Source organism: Cibotium barometz, chromosome 4 (genome assembly GCF_041138505.1).
Source record: "Cibotium barometz isolate CiBa-2024 chromosome 4, ASM4113850v1, whole genome shotgun sequence".
NCBI classification, from domain to species: domain Eukaryota; kingdom Viridiplantae; phylum Streptophyta; class Polypodiopsida; order Cyatheales; family Cibotiaceae; genus Cibotium; species Cibotium barometz.
The window spans coordinates 438738-457972 of NC_141049.1; the positions used below are offsets into that span (position 1 = coordinate 438738).

Genomic DNA, 19235 nt, shown 5'->3' on the forward strand with positions numbered 1-19235 from the left:
TTTGAAGGCACTGGGAATCCAACACACACTTGCTTACACCCACTCGAAATAGCCCATCCCTCCATGCGCTCTTTGCAAGACAACACACACAATGGAACACACTGGAAAGCGAGGCCATATCTGCTTACGATCTGTACATGACAAGACAAAAAAAAAAAGCAGCAGCAAAGCACATACAATTGACAACCAATGCATCCATCGTTGCACTCTTTGCACACCACCTCACAGGCTTCGACGACACACGTGTAGCCACCACCCAAAATAAAGAGAAAATGGAACATTGCATGGGGAGAGCTGCCGCGTGTTCCAAAAGCCAAAACTACCGTCCCCAAAACCTATGAAAACCTTGGAAAAAAAACGACTCTTTTGGACTCTTTTAATAAATGCAGCCCCAAACTTGTGATTAACCTTAGCATTTTCGACAATCTCCACCACAACCACCTTGCCGGCCACCTCCTTGGCGGCCCCTCCACCTTCTCGACAACCTCTGCCACCACCCCCTTGGGCTTTCCCTACGCCCTCTGAGAGTACTCTTCTTTGCGTTGCTGCTGGGATTCTCCTTCACTCCTTTGGCCATGTCCTCCGTCTTCACACGGAATTGTATGTGCAACACCCTCACTGGATTCACCTCAACATTATCGCCGTCTTCAATAACCTCTTCAGCACCATCTCCAGCACCCTCGACCAATTCTGTCATGATCTCAACCTTTCCAAAAGCCTTGATCCGACACAGGAGTTTCTACCCCCGTCTCGATCATCGCTGAGGCCATGGTGGCTGGCAAAGGTCGTGCGCTGGTCACCTTTCCCTTGGAAATTGAAAATGTCGTCTCGATCCTCGCTGAGGCCATGGCGGCTAGCAAAGGCCACACATCGACGGTCGCCTTTCCCTAGAAATTGAAAATATCTTCAATCGTTTAATTTGTAAGCATAGCGTGGTCGTTTGTAGGAGATCGCTCGAGGCCATCCTCTTCGCAGAAGCACATGGGACAAATTTGGCACCGAAATGATGGAGTCCATGCAATCCATGCACGTGCCAAATGGTGGTCAACCTGAAATTCACTAGAATCCCGCTAGATTTGTTTCTAAAAATAAAATAGGCCTTTGAACCTTTAATGCAAAACTAAAAACTTCTTTTCTAAGGTTATTACTAAGGTTATTCAAAACTTTCTTTCCTAAGGTTATTACTTATTTAATTAATGAAAGGAAAAAAAAGAAAAAAGAAAAAGGTTTTGGGTGCTTATTGTGATTAATTGTTGGACTCCGCATCAAGATTCAAACCGATTTGGTCGATGACGGCTGTATGTTCATGCAGGAAGATTTGCATTCTACGCTTAGCGTGATTGGGAGAAAGAAGGCACGTGCTTTGTTTGAGTGATTTCTCAACCCTAACCTTAACAAGGTAATCTCTTTGACAAAGATGATAGTAATGAGCTCTTGCTAAATGCAAAGGGTGAATTAAAGGTCTGAGGAATTGTTTGGGTTTTTGGCTTGTTTAGGGTTTCTTGTCAAGCAGAGTAATTTCTTCCTTTTTTATAAGGAAGATCAATTAGTATGCTAATGCGAAATTCCTGCGGATTTGAGGTTAAGCTTTGACAAATTGTTTAAACATTGGTGGATTAGGCACTAAACTTTGTCAAGGAATATTGCTTAATCATCATCTTTTGATGTAATTTGATGTTGAAGACCGATAAGCTGTGCCCGTCTTTCTTCACCCTTTTTGATTAAACCTATTTTTCCCCTTTTAATGCCATCTCCTCTCTTCTGTGTAGAAAGCCTGGATTATGTTTTGATTTCTCCACAAAAAGTTTCCATTGTCTTTTCCAAAGGGTATCAGGGTATTGAACTCGAGACCTTGCATTGGTATGATGTCGTAATGTGGTTATCCTCGGAAATGGTTTTTGCTAAATTTAAGACTTTGTCATCTATAGGCGATACTGGTTTTTGTAGAGAGTTACATCAATTTATATTTTTAAGCATCTCAGCATTATTATTTGAAGGCTGTGCAGGTGAGATGGGTGAGGTTGGAAGAGTCGCAGAAGGTGGGTATCCTGGCCCCTCTGTTATGGAAGTTGAAGTCAAGCCAACCAAATTTGCATTCAATGGTGAGTTTTTCAATGTGAATGTATTGTAATGCTATCGTACTTCTTATTTTCCATTCATTATGCAGCTTTGAAGCAAGGAAAAGGTCAACATGCCGAGATATTGATTGTGTCTTTGAGGCTTCGCATTGTACATAGTACATACAGTCCACTTGAACAATTTGCTATTGTTCCATTGGTCATGATCAACATGAAACCCATACTTGAAAGAGAAGTTACATACAAGTTTGTTGGATGCGATGCTTTGAGGACGCACAGATTCTCTGTTTTTTGCTCTGGTGTGCTCAGAAACAATCATGTCCAATTATAGGGAATTTGGCTCTTATTGGCGAGCATATCAGCCCCCCCATTCTTTCCAGTGAGCACATGATGTGTTCACGCAACCTCAAGTGTGATGGGATTGACCCTTAAGCACTCAATAATTAACTTGCAACATTCCAATTGTGGCCTCATGGTCTTTGCATCATGATTCTCTTCCTAGCGGCTCAATCTACCATAGTACTAAAGTCATTGTGTGTTCAATCAAGCAATGATCAAGATCTTAGGAAGGGAACCTTTTCCACTTGGAAGAATGGAAGCTTGGCTCTGACACCACTGTAACAAGCTTGGTGAGCATTTCGATTGTGGGCCTCATGGTTTCTGTAGCATGATTCTCTTCCCAATGGCTCTGGTTTTGAGAATCTATGATAATGCTAAATCCATCACATGTATTTTCAAGCAACTATCAAGACACGAGGAAGAGAATTGTTTTGCATTTGTGAGAATGGAATATTGCCTTTGATATGATTGCAATGGGCTTGGCCCTTAAAGTGGAGACCGACGAAGCTATGGGCTAGTGTTACAACCCCACGGATCTCCTAAACACAAAACACAAGTGATTAGTACAAACCTCCTAGGAGGGAGGCTAGCTTACCTCCCAACCATAGGTTTTATGCTTTGAACCACCCCCAAGCTAGGGGCTAAGGCTTGACTCCCACCAATCCATGCCCATCTGCACCTCAGAGTGTAATATGCGGAAGCTTCGGAGAAGGATCGGTACTTCAAAACTCAGAAATCAGCACTCTTTTCGCGACGGAATTAACGCACAAACTGAAAGACGATGTGCAGAAAATAGAGAGAGAAGGGGGAGATGGAGAGGACACAGTATTGGGTCCCAATTACCCTCTGTAGGGCCCCCACCACGGATGGTGTATTTGCTTTATTAGAATGATGTAAATCTGAAAACAAATACAAAGTACTTGACCTTTTCTTGGCTGGAAAACCTGCCCTTGACCTTCAGTCCTTCACCCCTTTGCTTTAGCAAGTTCTTGGCTGTCCTGGCCCTTGTTTGCTTGGAGCACTTGGTGAATTATGAGATGAGATCATTGAGTTCTTGGCTGGGCTTTTATACCCCCTTCAGCATCCAGTCGGCCTGTTTCATGAAGCCCCACGACTGGGTCTGATTTAATAAATGTTTTCACACTTAATAGATGCTGTCCAGCCTGCGCAGCCTTCTGGGGCAGCATCCTGGCTGCTGGGCATGCTGCGCAGAGGTGTGGGTTGCCCCTACACCTGGCCGACCTGCTGATTAGGGATTCTGACCCAGTCGGCTGCCTGTCCAGCAGCAGTACAGCTGGCCGACAGCCCCTTCCAGCCCATGCCATGGCTGGTGGGCACAGCCTGGGCCCTCCTGGCCCCTTGGGGGTGGTTCTACACCTCCCCCATGCCCACACTACAAGTCCAAGTGCAAAATCTTCTCACTGGGGTAGCCCTATGGGCTGGCCCCATCTCTACATGCAAATCTACATGCCTACAGAGGCCTGGCATCCAGTTGCAAACCAGATACACAGAACATCTGACATCATTCTAGAGGGAGACTCACAGCGCGGACTGGCACTGCTTCATGTGCAGGACAGTGCACACCTGACCTTGGACTCATGTGCAGGACAGTGCACACCTGACCTCGGACGACTGAGATGGATCCCTGGCTGACTCGTCCCGGACTGGGCTCACATGGGACCAGTTCACCATCCCAGGTCCTGCACCTTCTGTCAGAAATGTCTACGTGGCATCCAAGTGCGGGATGCACGTGACATCCCCTTCTGCTTAACTTGACGGAAGCTGCATAGCCTCCAAATAATCCGTCAATAATGCCGGATAGTCTTCGAAAAATTCTTTGTCGAGCCATACCGCTTCATGAGTTCCTCGGTCCTGAAACTTCGTGAGAAACTGTCGTAGTCTTTGGCCTGAGCCATGCTTGAAACGGTGCAGAAGGATCTGTTCTGGAACCATTACTTCTGCTTCAGCAATAATGTCTGGTTCCGCTTCGTCTTTGACCTCTGAAGGGGGTGGACCTGCATATGGCTTTAACCAACTGACATGAAATACATCGTGCATAGTCCAACTCGGAGGTAGCTTTAACTGCATAGACACCTCATTAATCTTTTTCCGGATGGGGAATGGTCCGAAGCTCCTGAAAGACAACTTTGGGCATCGCTTGCCCACCTGCTTTAATCTTTGCTTCATAATCCGAAGATACACCCAATCTCCTTCCGAAAACTTCATGTCCCTTCGGTCTTTATTGGCCTGTCGAGTGTAGGCCTCTTGCGCTTTAGCCAATCTGTCTTTAACGGACTCTAGGATCTCCTGGTAAGACTTCGTCACTCTGTTCGCCTCCGGTACTGAAGACGAAGTCCTGGTTAACAACGACTGGAAAGGCCTTCCAAACGCTGCCTCATATGGAGTCCTGCCAATAGCTGAAGAAAAAGAGTCATTCAAGACAACTTGAACTAAAGGCAAAAACGATTCCCACTTACCTTGCTGATCGTGGACGTAACACTTCAGCACATCAAAGGCCAACTGGTTGTATTTCTCTGTCTGGCCATCTGTCTGTGGGTGGAATGCACTGGAAAAATTCAACTTAGTACCAAAATTATCAAACAATGCCCTCCAATTCCGCCAATCGGGTACCAATGCCGAATGAATAGCTGGGCAACATCCTCGGCGGTCAGATTGGCCCTGCAAGGAATAAGCATAACAAATTTGCTGAACCTGTCAACAAGAGTTAAACACTGTGTATTACGCTTACTCGGACTGGGAGGCAGATTCGTGACAAAGTCCATCGAAATGTCCTGGAAAGGACCCTCAGGAATTGGCAAAGGCTGTAACAACCCTATCTTCTTTCCACGAGGAGCTTTCACCTTTTGACAAATGTCACAGTGTTGTACATATGTAAACACATCACGCCTCATCTTTGGCCAATAGTATTGCCGTTCTAATTTCTCCAGAGTCGAATTCATGCCCCTATGACCACCTGTAATGGCGTCATGGGCATCATGGGGAAGAGCTGCCCGGAATGATTTCATGACACATAATCGGCCTTTGTAGAAAAGCCAACCATCGCGTATCAGAAAATGGCATGGTCCTGTGGCATCCAATGCCTGTTCCCACTGTGTACCGAATTCCTCGGAATCCGCGTACGTGTGCTTCATGTCTTCTAGTCATGTACCAACAAGGTCAAGTCTAGTGGTCTGAATCGCAGATACTTGTCCCTTCCTACTCAAAGCATCGGCCACTGGATTGGCCTTTCCTGGAAGGTACTCAATCATGCCACCGAACTGCTGGAATATCTGACTCCAGCGGTGTTGTCGATCACTCCACTGTGCACTTGGCATCGTCTGAATACAGCGCAATGCCTGGTGGTCAGTGCGGACCTCGAAGTCACGGCCATACAGGAAATGTTTCCAATGTTTTAAGGCCTGTATGACTGCTAGGAGTTCACGATCATAGACTGAGTAGTTGTTTTCGGCGGGCAGTAACTTACGAGACATGTAAGCTACTGGATGACCATTCTGTTGCAATACACCTCCAATTGCGATGTTACTCGCATCGGTGATCACTTGAAATGGTTCGTCCCACGAGGCAAGGGCTAAACAAGGCGCTTCAAACAAAGCCACCTTGAGGTTCTGGAATGCCTCCAACGCTCGTGGAGTCATTCGAATCTTTTGCCTCCTTGTTTTCACTCCCTTTAGCAGATCGGTGAGGTCTACTGAGAGATCAGAAAACTTGTCAATGTGGGTGGAATATGCCTGGCATATACCCACAAATGATCTAATGTCATAAGCGGTCTGAGGTACTTCCCAGTTAACAATCTCGGCCACTTTAGCCGGATCAAGTCGAATGCCTTCAGCACTGATTATATATCCCAAGTAATGTACCTGGAACAGATAAAATTCTGACTTCTTTTCATTGACATAGAGCTCGTTGCTTTCCAGCAACCTAAGGACTTTCTCCACATCAATGTCATGCTGCTCAACTGTAGCTGAAAATATGAGTATGTCGTCCAGAAATATGAACACACACACTCCAATCAACTCCCGGAAAATACGCATCATCATGCGGTTAAATGTAGCTGGGGCGTTCGTCAATCCAAATGGCATAACCACAAATTCATAGTGGGTCCGTTCTGTACGGAAAGCTGTCTTGGGGATGTCCCCCTTAACAATCCGAACCTGGTGGTACCCACTCTTTAAATCCAATTTAGAGAACACCTTAGCTCCATTCAGCCTCTCGAGAATATAGTCAATTCGAGGCATCGGGAATCTGCTCTTGATAGTCAGCTTGTTGAGTGCACGATAATCGACACACAACCGAGAAGACCCATCTTTCTTCTTGACAAATAAGATCGGTGCTGCAAATGGCGACACGCTGGGGCGGATGAAGCCAGCTTGCAACAATTCTTGGAGTTGGCGGTCCAACTCCGATTCCACTGCCTTAGAAAGGTGATACGGAAACTTGCTCGGGGGTTCCGAGCCTGGGAGGAGGTCAATCTTGTGATCCTCCGGTCTGGACGGGGGAAGCTGGGGAGGGAGACTGTCCCGAAGAAAAATCTTCTGGAACTTTTCATGGAGAACCGAGTACTTCTCGAAAGCACTGACCACCGTCTGGGCTGTCTGGATGTAAATCATCGCACACTGTGCGCCTTTCCTGACTGCTCGCTTAGCCTGCAAGTGGCTTATGAGCGAAAAGTTTGGAATACCTGGCTCACACTTAATGGTCACCGGGGTGTTTGACACATTCCGATCAATCTGGAACGTGTGCTTGTCCCACTTGACATCAGGAAGAAAATTGTGAAACCACTGGATACCCAAAATTATGTCTGCTCCTACAAGAGGGGCAACCATAAAGTCACGCACAAACTCTATGCCCCGAATCACTAACTTAGCACCTAGAGCTTCATACTTGACGCTCGTTGTCATACCTGTGCTAAAACCCTCAACTTGTTTGTCCACCGGAGTTAGCTCGAAACGGGCACGCCTAGCGGCCTCTTCCGTGATCACATCCTCCGTACTGCCGCTGTCAAACAAGACAACGACTCCCTGGCCACCTATGTAGCCAAAGGACTTGAGCAATTCATTGCGCTCATACTCCTGGTCATGGGCGCCCTTCTGCTTATCTTCGAGCTCCCGGCTAATAATTGCTCCAACTGAAGCACCGGGGGTTGAACAACTAGGGGTAGCCGCTGGGGTCTGTGTGGGAGCTGTGCTCACCACGGAAGCTGTGGAGGGGCGGCGGCCTTTGGAGGCTTCTTCGGACAATCCCGAGAAGTATGTCCTTTTGTGTGACAAAAGTAACATCTACCCTCCTTCCTGTACTGAGAAAGCTCCTCAGCACTCAACTTGCCACCTGTCTTGCCTGCCTCCGCTTTTTGGTCTGGAGTAAGCTTAGACGCATTGTTCGAGTTCTTGGAGCCAGAGGCTCCCGGGCTCTGTCCTGGGGAAGACCCCGTCTGGTTCTGGCTTTTGCCCCCCGAGGCGTTAGCCTTGGGCGAAGCCGGCTGGGAAGTCTTGGGCTTGCCACCATTGTGTTTCATTTCTGCACAGCGAGAGTGCGTCCTCAAAGGTGGCTGGCCTAAACATACGCACCTCCCATTGGATTTGCGTGTCCAACCAATACAAAAACTGCCCTTTCTTGTCCGTATCAGATAAGCCTAATTGCAGACACAAGGTCGAAATTCTATTGGCAAACTGAAGGACTGGTTGCGCGTTCTGACGCGCTCCCCTGAACTCGTCTTCGAGGCGCTCAAGGTAGTGGGGCGGTAGAAACCGCTGCTTAAGGTCACGAACGAACTCGTCCCACACATAAACTGCCATACCTGCTCTGGTGTGGGCATAAGCCCACTGAGTCCACCAAGGAATGGCCTCACCTTCCAAATACCAACTAGCTAAGATCACTTTGTCAATATCTGATTTCCTAACTGCGGCAAAGTAAGCTTCAAATTGATGTAACCATGAATAAAGAGTAGTGGGATCGAGTTTACCATTATACTTACTGAAATTCATTTTCTCGGGAAAATGATTCGAGGGCGCCGCCGGTGTCAATCTGGCGTCCAAAGCTCTGAGGCAACGCTCGTGTTCCACTCGTCGCATGGCGTCGTCTTCTCGTTGTCGAATCTCCAATGCACGCATTTGCATCTCAAGCAAGGAGCTTGGTTGCGGCTGTGACCCTGCGAGAGGGTCCCTGTGAGACGAGGATCTGGTATCTGGGATACGGAAGGAGAGGGAGGAGGAGAGATTGCCTATGACCTGATCCCAAAAGGGGATTAGATTACACATACGAATGAGAGCTTGGCTATTTATAGGGAGAAGAGGAAAATTCGTAATTGCCTTTTCAGCCCACAAAACATCTTGCAAAAAGTCATTTTTTAATGACCAAATTGTGCCCAAAAGGTGTCCTGTATATGGATGTATGTCATGGGAAGTTTGGGAGCCTAATAGGCTGCAAAATCGGCTCTAAATCTGCCCATAAATCTCCTCTAAAATGTTGGGGACTTATGATGAGGTTATCCATGTCCACGGCTAAGCACGTGACATCCCCTCGTGCTAAACTCGATGACAGGTTGAATCTGTTATCCTTCCTCCTTGGACTACTGAGTTTGACTTTGACTTTGATTTACTTTGGACATTTATTGCATGAACACCTTGCCACTTCTCAGATTCCACTCCAAGTCTGGTTGAAGAACTATGCATCTGTTCCACTTTGTTCCCATGCTTGCAACCCCTTTTCCTCAACACAGCCACTCCTAGAGAATGCTTTTCTCTGGTTTTGCTTGCTTACCGTTGTTGTATCCTGCTATGGATTCTATGCACCCTCGTGGGACAGCTTAGAGGGCTGAGCCTTGATTGTAGACCTTCTATTGACTGCCTATGATCTGATCCCAAAGGGGGATTAGATGATACGTATGAATGAGAGCTTGTCTATTTATAGGGAGGAGAAAAATTCATAATCTAGTCGGTTTTGCCTTTTCAGCCCACAAAACTTTGTCCAAAAAGTCATTTTTTTGTGTCCAAATTGTGCTCACAAGGCATATATGGGCACTTTGGGAGCTTGATGAGCTACAAAATCAGCTCTAAATCCCCCCTAAATCTCTCCTGAAACGTTGCCAAATCCAAGACTATCGGATTAGGCCACTAATCTTGAGGATTAGCACTAGGAGCGTAACAAATCATAACCAGGCAAGCGATTGAGCTTTGAAGGTTGAGTCATCTGGCAAAAATCTAGAGGTTGTTTTCTCTTGTTCAAGCTAGAAAAAGCAGTGAGAATGAGGAGCCGTGATTTTTGGCTAGATTGCTTGCTTGTATACATTTTTGTAGCTTTTCAGTACCATCTTAAGGGCCAAGCTTGTTGTAGTGGTTTTAGAGTCGAGTTTCCATTCTCACGAGTCTCATCCAAATATCTTTCTAGTTGCTTGATTGACTACTTAATGGCTTTAGCACTATGACAATTTCTCTTCCAAATATCTTTCTAGTTGCTTGATTGACTACTTAATGGCTTTAGCACTATGACAATTTCTCCCCCCTTCCTTCCCTCCCTTTAATGTAGCCTCTTTCAAAGTGGCTAGCCAGAGAGGGAGGAGCCCATCCTTTTCTTAGTCCTTGATTTGCTGACCTCGCATGAGGGTTCTTCTTGTAGTTGCTCCTCTTTTGAGGGTCATAGTCTGCATTGAGCAGACTTTTGACTATTAGGATCTTTTCTTGAGGGGAGGGGGTGGGGAGATGGGGTAAGAGCCCACTTTCAAAAAGACATAGGTCTTCTTTTTCAACACCATACTTTCCTTGCCAAGATTCTTTTCTACATGTTAGTCCTTTGGATTAGACCGAAAAATGGTGATTTTGGTTGTACAGTTGGGCTATGCTTGGACTTACAAGTGCGCAATCCTGCTGTCCACATAGGTGTTTAGTTTGCTGTTTGCTAGCATGACCTTAGAGCCACACTAACATGCTCAAGAGCATCAAGAGTGGCCCGAGGGCCATTTTAACATGCACAATAGGTTTTATAGAAATCCTAGAGAAATGGCTATGAGAGAGACTCATATAATATTGAATTGCACCGTGTTGCCACATTTACTTCATTGGACGGCACTACATTGGAGACTACTTCTTCTTAGTCAATTATAGGATGGCACCGCACTGGAGATTGCTCATAGTTGGTCCATATTTGGTCTATTGGATTTGTGTTGAGGATTGTCCTAGGAGAAGCGTACTTCGGATGCTTTTCAATTGATGACAAGGGTTTAGAAGCTAGGAGATTTCAGGAGTTTTACAGAAATCTTAGAGAAATGGCTGTGAGAGATACTCATAGAATATTGAATTGCACTGTGTTGGAGATTATCTGCAGTTGGTCCACAATGCACATTTGCTCAATTGGACAGCACTACATTGGGGATTGCTTCTTCTTGTTCAATTGGACGGCACCATGCTTGAGATTGCTTGTAGTTGGTCCATATGTGGTCTATTGGATGGTGTTGCATTGGAGATTGTCCACAGTTGGTCTATTCGATGGTGCTATGCTAGAAGTTGAAAAGAGATTAGACGATAATTAAGACGTGATTAGTGAGTAATTAACTGATAGCTTAATGTAGACATGGATAATCAAAAACCAGCAAATTCTCATTAGGCCAATGCCTCAATTTATAGGGTTTACATCCAAGCATCTAATCCCATTGATTTCTCCTTGATTCACTCCACCTCTTTTGCTTGATTCTCTCCACCTCTTCCCAGAATATCTCCACACCTCCTAAATCTCCTCATGCTACCCTTTATTCTCTCCCAGTAGATACTTCTCACCTTTTCACAGCTTCTCTCACATTTACAGATTCTCTTTTACAGCCTCTTGCTAAGGGCTTGTTTCCGCACACCCTATTCACTTGTATATTTCAACTCCTCGCCTCAAGTAAATACTCTTAGCACACCTGGACCCTATACCAAGTTTCCCTCTTACTTGATAGTCCGCGACCAGTGCCTCAAGTCCCTAAACTCAGTCCTTAATACTCTCTCTCTCTATGTGTCCAAGGCTACTACAAGTGCCCGTGACCTTGACTAAAGTGCTCACACATACATCTACCACATGGCCTACATCATCGGTGGCTCAGAGGTGGTTTTACTCTGTTGGGACAGGTTACATTGGGTTGTGGGGTTTCTCTCTCTCTCTCTCTCTCTCAGAAAAGATGATCTGACTCCACTTCCTTAGGAGCCTCCATGAAGTTTGCCGATGTCATTCCTTCTCCACTAGGTTTGCTGTAGCAGTCTCTTGCCATGTGTCCTGGCTTTCCACAGTTGTGGCAAGTGAAGGTCCTTCCTCCTACTCTGCTTCTTCCTCGTCCTCGTCCTTGAGAGAATTCTCCTCGAGTGAAGAATGCTTTTTCTTTTCCAGTCGTTGAGTCCAGCCATTTCTTCTCTTTGACTCTGGTCTCTTGCTCTAGTAGAGCTCCTTCTATCTCGTGCAGCTTCAATTTAGGTACATTCTTTAATGTTGCTACAATGTTTTCATATTCACCTTTGTCCATACTCTTCAGAAGCACTGCTAGTGTCTCATCATCTTCTACCTTTTTGCCAATGGCTGACAGTTGTTGCTTAATGCTTTTATATTTGTTCAAGTGTGATTAAAGGTTCACTTTCCTTCACATCCATCGTTTGTCCATTGTATCCCGGTGATGTGATGAATGATTTCATCATTTAAACTGAGTGCGATAAGTCCTAATGCTTTCTCATTCCTGCTCATCCACTCATTTTTCCCTCACATCTGGCATTCATCTCTTCTCTCAACTAGCCCCCACAGATTTTTCCTCATGAGCAAAATATGGTTTTTGTCTGCCATGTGTAAAACTGCTCCCCATTAAATTTGGCTATCTCTTGTGCCGTACTCATGATGATGTGAAGGGGGTCTTACCTCTTGATCCAATTTCAAGATTCAAGGGCAGTGTCTACCCTTTTACAACTCAATCTGGTGTTTAGGTGATGATTACAATAGATTTATCAGTATAAATTCACCAGAAATTACATTAAACCAAGGGTAACAAATCTGTATGGAATGGTTGGAGTATCAAACCATTTCCGAATTGCAATCTGAAGTTATAGGGATCTGTGTGTCAGATATCCAATGGTTAATTTGAACCCTCAATTGCACCAAAATACAGTGATTAGTGTTGATTAATCATTGATTAGCAAATTAATCCTCTGTTTTGTATGCAGAAAATAGAGAATGCGAGGAGTCCAGATTTGGGGCCTTAGAGTTCAAATGAGCTCAAATCCTTTCAAGGCCATCAATAGCAATTAATCTAGTAGAGGATTAAGCCAAGAAACACAAGATTTGACTAAACATTGAATGCTTAATCTCTGTTTTACCAAAGTCACCTGCAGATTTGATGAAGAGCTTGGATCTCACTGTAGACTTGATCAAATCAAAAACTGTCTTCACCAGCTTGTAGAGCATTCTTGAAAACCCCTAGGGCCAAGAGGAATTAGAGCCATTCCATCTGGTGTAGACAAGATCTCCAATTCTCCTCAGAAAAAAGGCACCAGCGATTTAGCGAAAATCTGCACTTGTAGAAGGCGGTTTGGCGATTTGTTTGAATGGGCTGAAGCACAAGGCTTGTGGCTATGTGTGGCTAAAGTGGTTTGGGCCAATTTTATGTATGGAGGGAGAGAGAGCTCCTCCACCAGCTGGGGGTACAGAGGCTAATTGAAAAAGAGGTAAAAAAACTTAATTATCTACTAATCCTAATTAGCTAAGTGATTAGCAAGATAATGGGCTCATAAACTTGATGGATTCTAGGCTAGGCTTTGATACCATGTTAAATTTGCAGCAATGTGATGAGCTATGGTGGATCAAATGCTAGAATCAACATCATTAGAAAAGAGATTAGACGATAATTAAGACGTGATTAGTGAGCAATTAACTGATAGCTTAATGTAGGCATGGATAATCAAAAACCAGCAAATTCTCATTAGGCCAATGCCTCAATTTATAGGGTTTACATCCAAGCATCTAATCCCATTGATTTCTTCTTGATTCACTCCACCTCTTTTGCTTGATTCTCTCCACCTCTTCCTAGAATATCTCCACACCTCCTAAATCTTCTCATGCTACCCTTTATTCTCTCCCAGTAGATACTTCTCAACTTTTCACAGCTTCTCTCACATTTACAGATTCTCTTTTACAGCCTCTTGCTAAGGGCTTGTTCCCGCACACACCCTATTCACTTGTATATTTCAACACTTCTTCTTGTTCAATTGGACGGCACCGTGCTTGGGATTGCTTGTAGTTGGTCCATATGTGGTCTATTGGGTGGTGTTGCATTGGAGATTGTGGTCTATTCGATGGTGCTATGCTGGAAGTTGCCCATAGTTGGTTCATTGGACATTGTGCATCGGATGGTACTATGTTGGACATGAGCCGTGTTTGAATCTAGGATGTTGGTAAACAAGCTTGGAAGATGGAAGTATGTCTTACATAGTACACATACTTTTGTATGAATGTATGCTCTTATGTGTGTGTGCGTGCGTGGGGTGTGTGTGTGTGTGGTACCATATATTGATACCAAGTTCTACACCCACTCCTGGGCACTGATGACGTTAGTGGGGATGTAGTAGTGTCGAGTCCATTGGGGACTGCATCTTCTTGTTCAATTGGATGGCACCGTGCTTGAGATTGCTTGTAGTTGGTCCATATGTGGTCTATTGGATGGTGTTGCATTGGAGATTGTCCACAGTTGGTCTATTCGATGGTGCTACGCTGGAAGTTGCCCATAGTTGGTTCATTGGACATTGTGCATTGGATTGCACTTTGTTGGAGATGAGCCGTGTTTGAATCTAGGATGTTGGTATACAAGCTTGGAAGATGGAAGTATGTCTTACATAGTACATAGACCTTTCTATGAATGTATGCTCTTATGTGTGCGTGTGTAAACCGGCCTCAGTCTTCAGAGACAAAACCAAAGGGCGGTGCAAAAACAAACTTGCACACAAAACATTTCAACACCTTTGAGGACCAAGAAAAGGAAAACAAACAGGGAGAGCTAGAGTGCTCTTGCAAACAGTACACGGACACCGATTGGCCCCAAAACGCAGTGGCGCCCCTTGCGGTATTTCTTTAATTGATTATAAGAGAGCTTTGATTACAATAAGGCTGGAAACTCAGCCGTCATAGTATAACTCCTGAAGCCTGCAAAGACCTTGCATCATGGCTTCTTGTCCACCCGGCATCCACAAACAAGTCCAGCCATTGTTCACATCAAAAGACTCTTTTACATGAGTCTTGTATACAGAAGCTTTCTCCCATGATCAGGGTTGCCACAACCATCCATACCCTCTCACTCTATGAACAACATCACACCTGACACATCCAGTGCTCCTGCATCACAACAAAGACTCCAAACTATTTTCCAAAAGAGAACTCGCATCACGGCAGAGCATACCATACAGTCGACACACCTATACCAACCCTCTTTGCCTTCCAAGGGTACTATCCATCTCAGTCATGGATTCCCGAACCCCTCTCCAATCAGCGGCAAGGCTGTACCAAACATGTGTCCATTCCTGTACCTTCTGCCTGCATGTGAGCTATCTCCTGGAGAACCATAAACATGTTTCCTCGAGAAACCTACGACCTGTTTACACATGAAACCCTCAGTCCCGTTTCGCTTTGAAACCTTTGTCCTGTTTCCATACAGAACCATTCACAGCACCATTCAACAACAGTGCCAACAACGGCATACATCTAGTTACCTGTTCCCTCATGAAACATCTGGAAACGTAGAGATGCCCAGAACTGTAGGTCCCTCTGTTCCTTTCCAGCAGGAAGAAAACAATCGGCTCCATAAGCATGTAGCCATGCGAGCTTGCATCATTCCCATGCCAAGGAACACATTCAAGTGACCTGTACTTGCAGCCGGAAACCCAAGCACATAGCTGAATTTGCTGCCCAGCCTTGTACTCCCTCCTACAGTCCATGCTTCTATGTCCAGCACTGTTTGTATGAACAATAGTTCAGCTGACAATCAGCTTCTTGCGAAAAGCAAAGGAGAGAGAAGAAGAAGATCCTGTAGGTGCCTGAATATTCAGCCACACAGCAGCCAACTTGTCCTCCAAGAGCTAAAGAGAGAGAGAAAGGAGGCCCTGTCAGAATACGCAGCGGAGATGATGACCAGATCTGGGAACACGAGCAAAACGCATGCAGAGAAATACAGCACAAGAGAGAGAGAGAGATATAGGCGTATAACTCTGCTCTATATACACAAGAAGATGCCGGAGTATGATACAAAATGGTATGGGGGGCTGGGGGCCTATTTATATGGCCCCATATACCAGTTGGCCTGTGCTACAGGTAGCGGACTGGTCCTGAATCTCCACGACCAGCAAAAACAGCCAGTTGGCTAGGTGTCAGCAGTCGGCCACCTCAGAAATGGAGTCGTGGACCAGTGCCATCAGTCGGCCAGCTACTGGGTCCTCCTGCCACCTCAGGGCTGCCTCCCAAGCCACAGAAAAAATGGAAAAAATAGGGGAAAAATGCGGAGAGTGGGGAAAAATGATAAAACACCTCATAAGGGCGGGCACACCCACAACAAAGGCCCTGGTGTATAAAACTAGACAGGAGATGACTTCTAACACCTCCTCTCAACTCCTGGCTGTGAAACCAACCACACGGAGCTGGGGTGCCGCCTGAGCAAATCCTGAGATAGCGACTTCGTGAAGAGGTCCACCGTACTGTCCTCCGTCGAACAGAACTCTAGCAAGATGTCATCAGCAACGATCTGTTCACAAACAAAGTGCCTCTGGATGACCATGGGTTCCTCCAGTGGAAGCCCAATCCTGCAATGCAACCTCTGCATCCTCACCACCTCACAAGTAGCATCACAAGCAGCCCGGTATTCTGCCTTTGTCCGCGACAAGGCAAAAGATGACTGCCTCTTACTGCTCCGTAAAACTGCTCCTAGGCCTGAAGTAGATCTCCTCGTGTCCGGATCTCCTACCCAAACTGAGTCACTCCAACCGTGGAGTCGGACTCCATCCAACAATCCCCCTCCTGTGTACAAGAGTCCATGATCCTTCGCATGCCGCAGAAACCACAGGAAACGCAATCCTGCTTCCCAACGAGTCATCCGCAACCATGAGCTCAATTGCCTCATGAGGAAGCTCCCGTCCAATCTGGTGTCCATCAACCAGATCAATGAACCATTCTGCTTCTGAGTTAAAGAGGCATCACACTGCTCACAAGAATCAATACCTGTTACGGTGCAAAAAAAAGTCCTGGAAACCTGATGAAGACCACGCAAGGCCTTCTGAAACCTGTCAACCACCCCCTCTGACTCCGGAACCACAAAGCCTGGAGAAACCACCTCCGTCTGCAAGTAATCAACTGCCACCTGCCTGGCTTTCCGAAAGGTCCCCGTGGAAAGAATATCCTCATCTACAGGAGTTTCTTTGTTCCGAATACTACGAGACATCAAAGCATAAGTTACCTGTTCAGTTTCCTCTGACTGACGAACACAAGAACTACCAACATCAATAGTGGACAGTTCCTGCCAACTGCTGCCATCTACTGGCAAGCTATCCACCATCTGGTCCCGGAAAGCCTGCACCTGCAGTGTATCCACACTTAAGTGGCCATTACCAAACTGCCACTCATCACAAACCTGAGGACCTGGGAGAGAGAGTGCTGAAAGCTTGTAAACTCCATTCTCCACTCCGCCTTCCCAAACCACCCGGCCTGTTGCTTTGTCCTGGAGAGCAACAAAATGCTCATCAAACTCCACCCGTACGCCAGTCTTGCAAACTTGATGCATTGACAACAGATGAAAACCAAGTGACGGAACATACAACGCCTGGGAGGAATGCTTCCCCCCTCTGCCATCGGGAACCATCCTGCCCTCACTGTGAATTGGAATAGTGGATGTATTCCCAGTAAGAATGTGACCAGAAAGCCTGCAGAGATCCTGTAAACCGGAACGGGAAGGAGTCATGTGCCTGGAAGCACCACTATCTAGAATCCACTCCCGAGTATCCGTTGCGGAGAGTCCTCCAATCTCCTCCCTGCTTGAAGAAAATGAAACATCGGTGTCCACCACCTCCAGGTGCACAAAAGCCGGAGTCTTCATGATTGCTGCTGAGGAATCTTCACCCTTCTCGGTCTTCCGCTTGGGACACTGCCTCCAATAGTGGCCTTTCTCGCCACAATCATTACAGGTCCTCTCTACCTTTAGTTTCTCGCGGTCAGTAACGGACTTCTTCTCAGAAGACTTCTCCGACGAAGCCTTTCCTTTGCCCGTGTTACGGCCTTTCGATCGTTGGCCAGTTAAGGCCTCCGAACCTGCGGTGTGCAGTTGAGAAGGATAAACGAATGGACCCTGGCGTTGACACGATCTCACATCTGTGTCTGAGCCTCCCGGTCCTTTCGGATCGACGGTAACTCCCCTTCCTCTACTTCCGGCTGTGGAACCCCAACAACGACGAAATCAGCGAGGTCGTAAGACTCCATAACAGATTCCATCATAATCTTCCATATGCTGTAGTTGCTCCCGTCCAACTGACGGTCCACCGGGAACGTGGGGAGCGTCGGGATCTTCACATGCCTCTCGGCCATCTCAAACAGATCTGCCATTGCGGGGATGTACTCTGAAAAGGGTGGGTGGGTGGGAACAAAGAAGAACTAATACCTGCAAGTGGCTGTCGAGCAAATAAGCCCGCCTTCCTCTTGCTTCTCCTCTTCCCGAACAGTCCCGAATAGTCCACCAATCAGCCACACAACAGTCCCCCTCTTGCTCACACAAATCCCAAGAACTATCTAGAGCCTAGGCTCTGATACCATGTCAGAATACGCAGCGGAGATGATGACCAGATATGGGAACACGAGCAAAACGCATGCAGAAAAATACAGCACAAGAGAGAGAGAGATATAGGCTTATAACTCTGCTCTATATACACAAGAAGATCCCGGAGTATGATACAAAATGGTATGGGGGGCTGGGGGCCTATTTATATGGCCCCATATACCAGTGGGCCTGTGCTACAGGCAGCCGACTGGTCCTGAATCTCCACGACCAGCAAAAACAGCCAATCGGCCAGGTGTCAGCAGTCGGCCACCTCAGAAATGGAGTCGTGGACTAGTGCCATCAGTCGGCCAGCTACTGAGTCCTCTTGCCACCTCAGGGCTGCCTCCCAAGCCACAGAAAAAATGGGAAAAATAGGGGAAAAATGCGGAGAGTGGGGAAAAATGATAAAACACCTCATAAGGGCGGGCACACCCACAACAAAGGCCCTGGTGTATAAAACTAGACAGGAGATGACTTCTAACAGGCCCGTGTCTCTGTTCTGTAGCACAGCACAGCAGCCAGCCCTTTACTCTCCAAAAAGCATGCCTAAGGAGCTATTCAGCTGCGCCTGTAGCTTCTGTAGCATAGCCCACCTGCAGTCCTTCCAAAAAGCATGATATGACCAGCAGCACAGACTCCCTGTAGCTGTTTTTCCAAGCCCAAGATTAGCGCTGCCCGCTTGTAAGTGCTGTCCAGCGCTATAAGTGCAGTTCAGCCATAAAGAGGTGCTCTGCTTTTTCACCCTACAAGAGGCGCCTAAAAGCAGCCCGCCAGCCCCTTGTTTTCTCCCAAAAAGCAAGAGAGAGATAGAGAGAGGCGTGTCTCCCAAAAGTGGAGTGGCCTCCCAAATTAGCTTTTGGGCTACCAAAGGTTATAAAACGTTTTAAATTAAAATCTCTTTGTCCCCTTCACACTTGGGGTTGTCCACACATGGGTTTCCTTTTTTAACTCCAAACTGATGCCATTCACACTGTCCACCATGTCCTCGTGCAAACCTACATACTGTCTAG

The 19235-nt window shown here is 46.3% G+C and overlaps 1 protein-coding gene across 18 annotated transcripts in view; it reads left to right on the plus strand.

Annotated features, from left to right (window-relative positions):
* The first annotated feature begins 438 nt into the window (after positions 1 to 438).
* Positions 439 to 19235, plus strand: part of LOC147638780 (uncharacterized) — a 67934-nt gene continuing 49137 nt past the window's right edge. For 4 of the 18 annotated variants that reach the window (XM_086784262.1, XM_086784268.1, XM_086784247.1 and 1 more), the window contains exons 1-3: positions 1490 to 1581; positions 1770 to 1860; positions 2007 to 2102. Coding sequence is in view for 10 of the 18 variants with exons in the window: in XM_086784216.1 (XP_086640342.1) it covers positions 2012 to 2102 (91 nt within the window). In the remaining 8 variants the exon portion in view is untranslated. Of the gene's footprint in view, positions 1041 to 1219; positions 1400 to 1489; positions 1582 to 1769; positions 1861 to 1997; positions 2103 to 19235 lie in introns of those variants that run through there. The other 14 variants (XR_015263694.1, XR_015263685.1, XM_086784254.1 and 11 more) reach the window with 9 other exon arrangements.